Raw genomic sequence first — 14,256 nt, forward strand, 5'->3', positions numbered from 1 at the left:
AGGTCCGTCTGTTCAAGGCTATGGTTTTTCCAGTGGTCATGTGTGGATGTGAGAGTTGGACTGTGAAGAAAGCTGAGCACCAAAAAATTGATGCTTTTGAACTATGGTGTTGGAGAAGACTCTTGAGAGTCCCTTGGACTGCAAGGAGACCCAACCAGTCCATCCTAAAGGAGATCAGTCCTAGGTGTTCATTGGAAGGACTGATGCTGAAGCTGAAACTCCAGTACTTTGACCACCTCATGCAAAGAGTTGACTCATTGGAAAAGACTGATGCTAGGAGGGGTTGGAGGCAGGAGGAGAAGGGGATGACAGAGGATGAGACGGCTGGATGGCATCAATGACTCGATGGACATGGGTTTGAGTAATCTCCGGGAGTTGGTGACAGACAGGGAGGCCTGGCGTGCTGTGATTCATGGGGTCGCAAAGAGTCGGACACAACTGAGCGACTCAACTGAACTGAACTGATAGTTGATATACAAGATAAATTGCAAGTATACAACATAGTGATTCATAATTTTTAAAGGTTGTACTCCATTTATAGTTATTATAAAATATTGACTGTATTCCTTGTATTATACAATATATCCTTGTAGTTTATTTACTTTTTACACAATAGTTTATACCTCTTAATCTCCTACCTCTATCTTGCCCTCCCCCCTCCCCTTCCCCCAGTGGTAACCACTAGATTATTCTCTGTACCTGAGTCTGTTTCTTTTTTTCTAAGTTCACTTTTTTACTTTTTAGATTCCATATATAAGTGATAGCAATTTTCAATCTTTCTCATGGCTGAGTAGTATTCCATTGCATTTTGTTTGTGTGTGTGTATGCCATATCTTGTTTATGCATTCATTTGTTGATAGACACTTAGGTTGCTTCTGTACCTTAGCTATTATTGTAAGTAATGCTGCTGTGTACAAGGGGTGCATGTATCTATTCGAATTAGAGTTTTGTTTTTCTCAGATATATACCCAGGAGTAGAATTTCTGAGTCATGTGATAGTTCAATTTTTAGCTTTTCTGAGAAACATCCATACTGTTTTCCATACTGACAGCACCAATTTACATTCCCACCAACAGTTTATGAGGGTTCCTTTTTCTCCACATCCTCTCCAGCGTTTGCTGTTTGTGTTCTATTTGATGTTAGCCATTCTGACAGGTATGAGGTGATTTCTCAGTGTATACCATGTCTTGTTTATCCACTATTAGTTTGTTGATGGATACAGGTTGCTTCCATATCTTGACTGTTATAAATAGCGCTGCTATAAATATTGGAGTGCATGTATCTTTCAACTTTTTATTTTCATTTTTTCAGATAAATTCCCAGGAGTAGAATTGCTGGGTTATGTGGTAGTTCTATTTCTAGTGTTTTGAGGAAACTCCATACTGTTTTCCATAGTATTGCACCAATTACAGAAATTCTATTTCATAGTTCATAATCATTATAGAATATTCTCATGGATAGATATAATGTTTTTCAGTATATCTCTCCAAATAAAAAGCAATATAAAAGTATTTTTGTTTCTAGAATATGAGCAAAGTCCATACTAGATAGTTAACACAGTGCACGGTACCTTGTAGGGCTCTATAGGTGCTTGTTAAATAAATGAATGCATGGAAGAACAGGGAGTTCCCAGAATTAGCAACTGGCAATAGCTGACATCAGAGTTAGTCTCTGAGTTCCTTCAAATGGAAATACTTCTGGCAGGTAACCAATGAACTGAAGATTTTTCTAAACCAATGTAGAGAGCAGTGTGATATGGTAATGTTAGCTACATTCTGACTCACTTATTCTTCCACACTTGCAGTCTGGTGCAGTCAATGAAAAGTATATCTAGGAAACTTAGAATGCAATTTGGCCCACAGCTGGTAACTAAATATGAAAATTGTAGTGAATCTAAATATTGGGAGGAAACCGAATTGGTGGGTGACCTGCTGGGTTGGATAGTATTGGAATCATTTGGCTGATGATGCTAATCAGTCACCATTTTGTTTTGAAATGGAAGCCCAGTAATCAAATAAGTTTAGTAAAATTCCTTGTGTTTACAGAGATCTAGTCAAAATGATTCTGTATTTTCCTATTTAAGCATCCTAGTGGAAGTCAGGTTTTGCCTTTCTAATTAAATATTTGCTTACATGTGTGATACAATGTCTCTGAATGAAGCCAAAAGGGCACTTCTAATTCTTATGAGAATTAGAGTTTAAATTTTTCTTTATCTCAAGGTCCCAAGTTGCCAGAAATATATATTTGTATTTTATCTCTTACCTGCATCAGTTGGATTAGCAAACTCTGAAAACCTTACAGCATATGTATAACAAGAATGAGTCAACGAGGATGACAGCACCATTGGTTGAGATGTAGAATTCTGCTTAAGCCATTTTTCAGTCCTTTCCCCTTAAAATATTACTCAATCCTTGGTTTCTCACCTGTAAAATATAGAGAATATACCTGCTGCCCATCTTACAGGTTGTTAAGAGGGGCAACCGGATATGTTCAGATGACAAAACCATGCAGAGTATTAAAACACGAACTTTGAGTCTGCAGGGCTTCAGTTTGAGCTCTGGAACCTCCACTCATTCTGTGATCTTGAGCAAGTAGCTTAATTTCCTCATCTGTTAAGTGGAGGTAATGATAATACCCACCCCATACACTTGTTGAAAGCATTAAGTAAGACAATATATGTAAAGTATCAAGCATCTATGATAATGGCTGCCACTAATGAGCAATTCTTGTGTTGCGGGTACGTGGTAACCTGCATGTATGTGCCCGCTAGGGTGTAAGTACATTATGGGAGGTGGAGGACCAGTCAGTGCGCTTCTCCATTCTCAGAGTCTGCGCCCGTGTGATGGCCTTGCTTCTACTGTCCATAGACCTGTCCAGGGGACAGTTCTTACTGAGGATGTTTACCAAGTGGTAGGGAAGAGACCAGTTTACAGGATCTTCTGCTTCCTGGGTTGAGGAACTATCCCTCGAAAGAGATCTCTAGCCCAGGAGTAGGTATGGTTGGGTCTCAGAGGAAGCAGTCCTATGATCTTGCACTCTGGATACATTTCTGTAGGACTTTCTCACAAAGGTTCAGGGCTCTGCCAAAGGAAACAACAGCCAGAAGGAATGAGCAGGAAGAAGCTAGCTTCCCCTCCCTCACATCAGCCTCCACCTTTTGATTGTCACTGTCTTCAGCCACCAAAAGGAATTACCTGTTATTTTACTATGATAACTAGTTTTATTATTATCATCATAATTGCCATTATTATTAACAGCTAATGTATAGTAAATGCTTATACAGGGCAAAGTTCACTGACTTATTTATCATCCCAACAATCCTATGAGGATGATTCTATTATTATCCTTATTTTACAGATGAGTAAAGTGAGAATGAACCAGAGAATAAAACACCTACTTAACCTGGCAAATGGTATTGCTGGGGCTCAAAGCTGGGACTGTCTGGCCCTGACCCCTCTTTCTAACTACAGTACCACCTGCTGATTTGCTTAATTATTCATAACTGAGTTCAAATTCAGCAAAGCACTTCACTCAAAATCCATGTGTTACATTTTCCCATGTCCACCTAACACCCAAATTGGTGGGAATCAGGCAGTTAGCAGTCAATAAATGTTATTTGGATTGACATAATAGACATTACTATTTATAAAATAGATAATAAGAACCTACTGTATAGCACTGGGAACTCCACTCAGTACTCTGTAATGAACTAATGGGAAAAGAATCTAAAAAGGAGTGGATATATTTATTGTTGATTCACTTTGCTGTGTAACAGAAACTAGCACAATATTGTAAATCAACTCTACTCCAATAAAAGTTCATTAAAAAAAGACCTAATAAAAGTCCTCTCTTTTAATTTTTATGGTTTAGCACACTAGAGTTTAAAATGATTAAAAACATCTTTGTTGTTTTTCAGTCACTAAGTTGCGTCTGACTCTTTTTGACTCCATGGACTGCAGCACACCAGGCTTCCTTTCCTTCACTGTCTCCCAAAGTTTGCCCAGATTGGTGTCCGTTGAGGTGGTAATGCTATCTAACCATCTCATCCTCTGCCACCCTCTTCTCCTTTTGCTTTCAATCTTTCCCATCATCAGGGTCTTTTCCAATGAGTTGGCTCTTTGCATCAGGTAGCCAAAGTTATTAGAGCTTCAGCTTCAGCATCAGTCCTTCCAATGAATATTCAAGGTTGATTTCCTTTAGGATTTACTGGTTTGATCTCCTTGCAGTCCAAGGGACTCTCAAGAGTCTTCTCCAGCACCACAGTTTGAAGGCATCAATTCTTTGGCCCTCAGCCTTCTTTATGGTCCAATTCTCATATCCATACATGACTACTGGAAAAATCATAGCATTGACTATATGGACCTTTGTTGGCAAAGTGATGTCTCTGCTTTTTAATGTGCTATCTAGGTTTGTCATTACTTTCCTTCCAAGCAAGCATCTTTTAATTTCATGGCTTTGTAACCATCTGCAGTGATTCTGGAGCCCAAGAAAATAAAATCTGTCACTGCTTACACTTTTTCCCCATCTATTTGCCATGAAGTGATGGGCCTGGATGCCATGATCTTAAAAAACATGTTAATCTGTGCCTTCAATTAAAGCCATTGGTTCCTCTGTTGCTGAAGAATCTAGATGATCTCCACGCTCTCCATCTCTCCTGCTCTTAGATACTGAGAGTGGGTGAGGATGGAGAGAAAGCTTAGGCCAGAAGCAGGAAGAACTGGTGTTGGCCAGTCTGGACCCAGGCAGCCTCACTTCTGCCCTGTTTCTCCCATCCCCAGGAGAACTGCCTCTTTCCTTTCCTCAGCCCTCTAGGCTGCATTTCTCAGAGCACAAACACAGTGCCCAGAAGCCTGCTCAGCACCTTCAGAGTCTTTCCAACAGAAATGAACTGTGGCTCAACTTGTCTTCAAGTCTCCTTTGAAAACCAAAATGAATAATTTAAGTTGATAGTTACTGTGCCAGAACACAAACAACAACAACCACCAAATCTCATTTTGTAGCAGAGAGAATGAATTTTTACCTTCTGAGATTTTTGGTTTTCCTCTATGAAATGTCTTTTATTGTTTTAAGATATGTTCCTATGGTTTTTTTTTTTTTTCTCCTTCATGTCACAAAAAAAGGGCTTTCTTAGGATTAATATATTGTCATTAATCCTCTTAAATGAAAAGAAGTTGAGTGTAGAATTGTAGCTAGAGTTTTTGAAACATTTACCAGTAAAAGCTATAGGATTTTACTCTATAAACAAACTCATTTAAATGTATCAGGTTAATTACCTAAGCTACAAATACAAGTTGGATGAAAAGCCTTGATTGAATTTGTCCTGTTCTGTTTGGCTGACACAGCCTTAATTGCACATGTAAGAAAACACTTTTAGTAAGTGCATCAGACTGCCATGACCACTCCAGCAACCTGCTCCAGTGAAATTTCAAACAAATGTCATGTCAGTGCTTGCCTTGTAAGGAAAAAAAAAAAAATTAGACGCTGAACATTTCCGCTTATTTGCTATTCAGTATTCAAAATTTAAGAGGGAGAGATATCCTTTGTGCTGTACCTCCAAAAAAGGAAACAGTCACTCAAACTTATTTTAAAGCTTATGTGAAGTGTTTTAATTGTATTGTAATGAATTATAAACCTCAGGGCAAACTGCAGTGATTTCTTTAGCAATTTCCAAAAGAAGCATAGACTGGATTCTAGCAGTCAAGGTATTTCAACCTTGGGTAATCAATCAAAGGCTAGAAAGAAGTAAATTAAAAGTAACCCAGTCCTCTCAACACCATTGATTTATCATTTATCACAGCAAGTGTTACACACACTGATTGCCCACTTTCTTGAGGAAGTCTACAATCAACTACTATTTATCCATGACTGATTTCTAACCTAACGCCAGTTTAAACTATTGAGGCAATGGAATCAAGACTAATTGTAACATTTGCTTTAGAAAAACATAATTAGGAAGGTAAATATACTGGATTCAGGAGCCAAATATACATTCCTTTTGGATTATGCACGGTTATGGATTTCCAGTTTATCTACATGGTTAATCCCCTCCATTAGTGTGGATGATCCAGAATTGGATGCAACTATTGACATGTTGAAAATGATGCTAGTCATTATCTGACATTAGTTTCACTAATTCCACCAAAGGTATTTTTTCTTTGCCAACAATCTTCCTTTTAAGTTCTGTTGTCATGCATGCAATTTTATTTACATTTGGGGTTTCCTAATTTTAAAAAGCATGGATCTAGGCATGATAATTCATGTTTGGAGGAGGAGGTCCCTAAAAATTCTGGGCTTGAAGGGAAGCTGAAATGGTAATTTGCCCTGTTTCATGGTCTCAAAGATGACCTTTGTGGCTTTGCTCCTCTCTCCTGCAGCAACCATCCACCGTGAGTTATGCAAGACACATCATTAAGAAGGAAGGTTTGGGACTCCGAGGCCTCAACAAAGGATTTACAGCAACTTTGGGACGTCATGGAGTTTTCAATATGGTTTATTTTGGCTTCTACTTCAATGTCAAAAACATTATTCCTGTCAATCAGGTAACCATTTCATAGGTTAAAATCCTGGAGGAAAAATCCTATCAATGATGGTAGCTACATAGATAGAGTGTTTATCCTTCCAAGTCACTGTGCTGAACTCTTTCATCTGTTACCTAGTTTGATCCTCACATCAGCCTTGTTCATTGAGTATTGTTATCTTTATTTTGAATTCAGAAACTAAAATGTAATTAAAAAGATCAAGTAAATTGCCCAGAGTCACATAATAAAGAGCAAAGCAGACCCCTGAACCCAAGTCTGACACCAAAATTCTTCTTCTTGAAGAATACGCCATTATACTTGAATGTTTAACATTTATCACTAATAGGAATTTCTAGAAACTGTTATTACTTAATTTTTATCTCAGAAGTATAACTTTCTCAAAGTTGAAATTTTCATAGTCTAAATACATTTTGAGTTTGTGAAAGAAAGTTATCAGCCTAAAATTTAAATCTTACATAGACAGTAATTTTTAAATTTACCTAAGTTAATTAGGGTAAGTACTAAATTAACTCTTCTAGGATCATTCACTTTTGACATGAAATAACAATAATAATTTTTAACAGTAACTCACATATGTCAGCAGCCTTTCCACTTTGATAAGATAAAAGTAGCACATCATGTGACTTAAAATGAGCATCTTTTACTGGAGCATCACAAACTTTTCTCCCACCATCATATTGCTTGCCTGCAATCAAAAGTGTAATTCTGGAAGCACCAACTAGGGAGACATTTTTCACATGCAGGCATTTTCCCACAGGGGTTCAGTTCTTCATTTTGCCTAGTACAAAAGTATTGAAGAACTTTTTATAAAGCATAAAAATATTCCTAATATGGCTGTCACCTGATTTGGTAAAGTAATGTTGGTTGTACTTGTTTTTTTTTTCCAGTTATCCCTTTTAATCTAGGTCAGTACTTATCTCAAAAAGTGAAAGTGAAAGTCGCTCAGTCATGTCCGACTCGTTGTGACCCCATGGACTATACAGTCCATGGAATTCTCCAAGCCAGAATACTGGAGTGGGTAGCCTTTCCCTTCTCCAGGGGATCTTCCAAGTAACAGCTAAATTCAAGGCATGTTCCCCATTAACCTTCCATTGACGTTGTCTCACTCATTAGCCAAAATTTTTAACCGGGTTTTACTGTATTTAGAAATCTCACTTATTTAGCATAAGCTCATGTTGTATTGGTCTGAAATCAATGAATAACCACAGAATATATAGATTTCCCCATTGAGTGACAGTTCTGACACTGGTGGTCCTCGGTGTTCTTCTCCTGTTGAGCTCATGAAATACAGAAATAGAGTGCAATAAATACTTTGGTCCTGGATGGCATGAAAGAGTTCAACTCTCAATACATTAAAAAAAATGCTTTTAGCAGGAACAGGCTAAATAATCTGTGGAACCCAGGGCAAAATGAAAATGTTCAAAAATTAAGAATTTCCTTTTGGACTCTGTTGGAGACGCAAGAGTGGGATGATTTGAGAGAACAGCATTGAAACATGTATATTATCATATATGAAACAAATCGCCAGTCCAGGTTCGATGCATGAGACAGGGTACTCAGGGCCGGTGCACTGGGATGACCCTGAGGGATGGGATAGGGAGGGAGGTGGGAGGGGGGTTCAGGATGGGGAACACATGTACACCCATGGCTGATTCATGTCAATGTATGGCAAAACCACTACAATATTGTAAAGTAATTAGCCTCCAATTAAAATAAATTAATTAATTTTAAAAAATTAAGAATTTCAAGGGACTTCCCTGGCAGTCCAGTGGTTAAAACACTATGCTTTCACTGCAAGGGGCATGGGTTCTATCCCTGTTCAGGGAACTAAGATCCTGCATACTGGCACGATAAGGACAAAAAAAATAGGAAAAAAAAAAAAAACCAATTTCAAGACCGTAGTGTCCCAGGTGGCGCTAGTGATAAAGAATCTGCCTGCCAGTGCAGGAGATGCAAGAGACTTTGGTTTGATCCCTGGGTTGGGAAGATCCCCTGGAAGAGGAAGGTAGCAGCCCACTCCAGTATTCTTACTTGAAAAATTTCATGGACAGAGGAGCCTGGTGGGCTACAGTCCATGGGATTTCAGAGTCAAACACGACTGAGCATGCACACAAAAAATTATGGAACAATAAACCAAGCATGGGGCTCCTCTAAGTGCAGGCTCTGGGCAACTGCACAAGTCACACACCCATGAAGCTGATGTTTTTTTTAAACTCTGAGCTGGTTGATTCATACAATGTGGGAGAAATGTCCATACCTCTTTCTCTAGCTATCCAAAGACTTGAAGCAAATAGAAATTACACACAATGAAATGAATGATATAATTTACAAATATATAAATAATATATATTTCATTACATTTATTTGTACATTATTTTAATGAATATATTATCACAATAATATGAATTTGGTTATATCTAAGGAAGAATTTCAGAAAAATCAATAAGATTTATATATGATTATGTGTTGTGTTGTTTAGTCATTTAGTCGTGTATGACTCTTTGAGACCCCATGGACTGTAGCCTGCTGGGCTCCTCTGTCCATGGGATTTCCCGGGCAAGAATACTGGAGTGGGTTGCCATTTCCTTCTCTAGGATATCTTCCTGACCCAAGGATCAAACCCAAGTCTCCTGTATTGATGGGCACATTCTTTACCACCGAGCCATCTGGGAAGCCTGATTGTATGTTACTAATGCTTTAAAAAAAAAGTCCACAAATACAAACTTCATTTAACAATAATCAATACACTTAAGTTACTAAATTTTACACTTTGTGAAAAAAGCAGAAGCTTAAATATTTATTTATTAGTTAAAAGACATCATAGTATTCTGAAATTATGGAAAGAGCTCGTTTATCATGCCAGTTTACAGGGTTCTGATTATATTGGCCCTTATAGGCCACACTAAGGATTCTTCTGTTTATCTGAAGAGCACTGGGAAGCCAACAAAAGATTTTAAGCAGAGGAATTACATGATAATTCTAGCTGCAGGGTGGAAAATGGGTATAGTGTGGTAGTGAGCAAAAGACAGAGTATAACATCGAAATGATTGTTAGGTGCAATGCAGGGGTCATGAACTAGTGTTCATGGTGAAGGCAAGAAGAAGTGAATCGATTTGAGGAATGTTTAGAAGGCAGAATCTGTAGGATGTGGTGATGGAGTCTGTGTGCATGTTGATAAAAGAGTGATGGGTAGGGATGATTCCTAGGTTTGGGGTTTGAACAACTGGAAGGATAATGGTGCCATTGATTGGGAAAGAAAACCATTGAAAAAGAACAGATTTGGGGGAAAATATTATTTCCTGAGCCTGGAAAACTGATTTAACCACATTTGAACTCAAAGTACAGACATTGAGGCAATGATTGTATGTGGAATCTTGAGAGGAGAGCCCTGAGATGGAGATAGACATCCAGACGTCATCGGTATACCCAAGGCGAGCACACTTTTTTTTAAAAATTAATTTTTATTGGAGTGTATTTGCTTTACAGTGTTGTGATAGTTTCTACTGTAAAGCAAAGTGAATCAGCTATATGGATACATGTATCTCCTCTTTTTTGGATTTCTTTCCCATTTAGGTCACCACAGAGCACTGAGGAGAGTTCCCGGTGCCCTACAGGTTCTCATTAGTTAGTTATTTTATATCAATGATGTGTATGTATCAGTCCCAATCTCCCAATTCCTCCCACCCTCCTTCCCCTTGGTATCCATATATATCATATATTACTGCATATATGTGGAATCTAGAAGAGTGGTATAGATGATCTTATTTGCAAAGCAGAAATAGAGACACAGACACTTAAACATTCATTTTCTGGGGAACGATCATGGGCCAATCACTTTAACGCTTTGAGCATCTGAGTATTTTAAATCTGTAAATTGAAAAGCTAAGAATGTTCTTTCTACCTGACAAATTTATTTGAGGATCAAAATAAATGGCAAGTGAAGTTTGTGAACTTTAAGTTGCCGTAGAAGTGTTAGGTGTGGGGGTTGCTGATGACAGGGATGGGGGAGGAGTAGAGGTGGTGAGGAGGGTAGTGGAAACAGTCAGCATGTAGAATGTGTGAAGAGCTTTTCCCCAGAACTGTTCCTTTTGCACTTAAATGAACATTGTGGGGTTTGTTGTGGGTTTTGTTTTCTAGGGTTTTTTTGCCTAGAACAAAGTCATTGATTTTATGTGTCCTGTAATCTAAGCCTGATTCAGAACTGGGAAACCAGTATTCTTTAAATTTAAACCATAATAAATCAATGCTTTGTGCAGGGGAAGGTATGATAATCATTAAAACATGTTGAAGAACGTCATCAAGTTGTTAACCACGAGGAGGAGGTGGTGTTCCTTGAAGGTTTTTTTCCATCTTCACTCTAGGCCAGCTCCAGCCATACACTCCAGACAGTTTGTTTACAGGATTGTTGTTTCAGTTCCCTCACCCAGAAATTGTTCATTATGTTGTCCCAAAGGAATTTGAGATTTCACCAACTCTGACTGGCATGAGATAATTCTAGATTTTTCTTTAATATTTTTTAAACTTTATAAACTGTCTACCAATATTTTCCATTTTCAAAGTATTTGATTTTATAGGAAACTGTCCATATGATCATATCTGAGGAGTGGAAGTCAAGAGCCGTGTGTGTGTGTGTGTGTGTGTGTGTGTGTGTTAAGCTGGGGGGAGGGAAGAGCAAGAAAAAGCAGGGAGCAGTGTAGGAAAAGTACTTTTTCTTTACAGCATTCTGAGCTGTTGGAAGCTTCTACAAGAAGCCTGTATAAATTTTATAATAGGAAATAAATCAGTGAAAATTTTAATAGAATCTTATAGAGTACTTAGTTAACTTTCTCACATTTTATTCAACCTTGTGTCTACAGAGTTAAAATAAGAACTTCAAACAGTGAGTTCAGATAACTCAGGTCAGATATCCACCCTGAAGTTTTTAACTTTGGTTTTTCAGATTGATGATCTGTGGTAGATTCCTTTTTCTTGTTTCACTGAGATATCCCGACCTCCTATACCATTCTGTACTACTAAAATCATTTTTGTAAACTCCATGATTTTGCCTGATCCTTGTCACAATAACTGCCATTTTCAGGTGAGGAAATAGAAACAGGAAGTAAAGGCCCAGAGGTGAAAGCTACTGACATAATTTATTTGAAGGTATACAGCAGGGGGCGGAGAAGGCAATGGCAACCCACTCCAGTGTTCTTGCCTGGAGAATCCCAGGGACAGAGGAACCTGGTGGGCTCCCGTCTATGGGGTCGCACAGAGTCGGACACGACTGAAGCGACTTAGCAGCAGCAGCAGCATACAGCAGGGGGAAGGAAAGAACCAGAGGGAGAACTCATTCTGCTACGCCTTGTAGTGCTACGTCTGCCTCTTACCTTGACTTGTGTTGCACATAAACTGTCACTTTAAAATGGTTACTAAAATTTAAATAAGTGAACTTGGTAGACTATCCAGTCAGTGTAACCAGATTCCACATTTGCCCCATTCGGACCTGGAAACTTGTCCTCCTTTTTCACCTCCTTAGTCTCTGATCCACAGAAACAAAGAATTACAAGACATGACCCTGGAAGAGCTAGGCATTACCAGTTTGAAAACAGTGCCATGTTATATTCTTGCAGACTTATTTTTAGAACCTAGATGTTCCTATAGGATAGTGAATAGATGGCTACAATAAAAAAGTTTGTTTTAAATAGTAAGTGACCATGGAATTCATTTAATGGCGACATTCAAATGGAATGCAATGTCAGTATAAAGAATTATCCCTTCTCTGAAAGAGGCCATCACCTCTCAAAGTAAAGCCTTCTAGAAATAGATATTGATTACCTTAAACACTGACATCTTTTTAAAATATTGATGAAGGTAAGCTTTCATTGCAAAACCAATTTATTTCATTTTCATTCCTAGATAGGGTGTTCAGAGCATTTTATTTGTGATGGTGGCACACAAATGGGAATCCTAAGATTTAAATTTTACATTGCTTTGATAACTTTTATCTTCTAGTTCCATGTTTACTGCTTTTCCTATGTTTCCATAAGTAAAATAATGATTAACAGTAGAAACTGCTGTCTAAAGCTCATGGCTGTCAACAGTATTAACTGTGCTTTTAGTTTGCATCCTAATTAAGCGTGTTTGCAGGTTGTCTTGCCAAAAACAATAGACCTTTTGTGTTGAATTCTGCCATGATATAAATTACATGTGTGGGTTAGAAATATTCTAGGAGAGAACAATTCTTCATAAGTTCAATCTTTCTTACTTAATAAACCATTTAGACCTGTCCCTGTGGTCGTTTTACTATGGACAGCAATGAGTCAAACATTTTATTTTCTCATAAGGTAATATTTGTAAAAGATTGCCTTTTAAGCAACACAAATGTTTCTCTTTTGATTTTTAACACTTTCTTTGTTTTGTAAATTCTGTAGAAAGTCTGAGGGTGGTGCTAGACACACTTCAGTTTATCAGAAGAAATGTGGGAATGTGTTGGTTTCATGATTTAGAGCTCTGTTCTTCCCTAAGGTGTGCACGAAGCAGAATGACAAATGCACCTTTGGGTTCCAGTGGAGAACTTAGACAGAGCTGTTTATATTTTGAAAAGAAGAATCTCAGTAGGATTAGATCATAGTAGGATTTAATTTATGACCATTTATTTTTCTGATCCTCTCTTACTTGATCATCAGTCTTACCAATCATCCGGTAATGGGAAGGCCAAGAGCATTAAACTTTCATTAAGAACAACTCTCCTTTCTGGTAACCACTGGGGTAAAACTACACATATATATTATCTAGAAAATTCCAGGACATGTGACAAGATTCTGTGGTAAAAAGTGGTATCTTTCATTGGCAGTTTTCACAGTCTCCCTGGGGGTGGGTGGTGTATGTGTTGTAGGGGGAGGAGGGCCTGGGGGAGGGGAGCAGGGCAGGGGTTCAGGCACTTTCTTAAATAAACCTCAGGCCAAAAAGTTTCCCGTCAGGTACCACCCAAGTGGATGGAAATGAGGTGCAAGTGGCTTTAGATTCTCAGTGGGTGCTTCTATTCATTCATTACGGAAGTGTTCCTGGCACATCTATCATTGGAGGCCGGGCACCATCTCACTGTCAGCTCCGCTCCTGCCTTAATGGGGTTTACATTCTAGTCGAGGAGACAGACAATAAACAAGTCCCTACACAGGGAACTGAATTGTGGCAGTTGTGATAAGTGCCATGACAGACAACTGTGAAGCTGTGGGAATTTGTAACCAAAGATCCTAACTAAACCCATGGCAGGGTAGGGTGAGAATATAGGAAAGGCTTTCCTTCCAAAGAGATGTTCAGGCTGGAGCTCAAGGATGAGGCCTAGTCAGGCCGAGATGAGGAGGATGAGCAGACACCAGAGAGAACAGAATGTGTGCGTGCGCAGAAGCAGAAAGAGGCATGGAGAGGAGGAGGGTGGCTGGTGTGTGTTGAACCGGGGGAAGGGAGGCAGTGGAAGCTACAGAGGATAGCTGGTCAGAATGTTTGAGTCACGGTGGTAAGGCAGCTGAGTCCCCTTCAGTGATTTAACTGAGAGGGCACGTCACGTTAGTGCATCTAAATGGGCATGGGAAAGTCTCATGTATAGAAGTCCCGAAGTAGAATCTCATGAAATAAACTTGGTTCAAAGACATCTTCTTGATCATGTGCCTAACTCCACCTCAAAGCATCTCAAGTGTGTCCTTGTCCTGACTTCTCAGCATTTGGAATTTTGTTTTGG

General features: G+C 38.7%; 1 protein-coding gene across 4 annotated transcripts in view; it reads left to right on the forward strand.

The window, feature by feature from the left end:
* The window catches only part of SLC25A21 (solute carrier family 25 member 21), a 504,473-nt gene that overhangs the window by 468,458 nt on the left and 21,759 nt on the right, over positions 1-14,256 (forward strand). For all 4 annotated transcript variants that reach the window (XM_043434358.1, XM_043434357.1, XM_043434359.1 and 1 more), the window contains exon 7: positions 6,375-6,539. In XM_043434358.1, coding sequence (XP_043290293.1) covers positions 6,375-6,539 — 165 coding nt within the window. The remainder of the gene's footprint in view (positions 1-6,374; positions 6,540-14,256) is intronic.

Source organism: Cervus canadensis, chromosome 17 (assembly GCF_019320065.1).
Source record: "Cervus canadensis isolate Bull #8, Minnesota chromosome 17, ASM1932006v1, whole genome shotgun sequence".
Taxonomy (NCBI): Eukaryota; Metazoa; Chordata; class Mammalia; order Artiodactyla; family Cervidae; genus Cervus; species Cervus canadensis.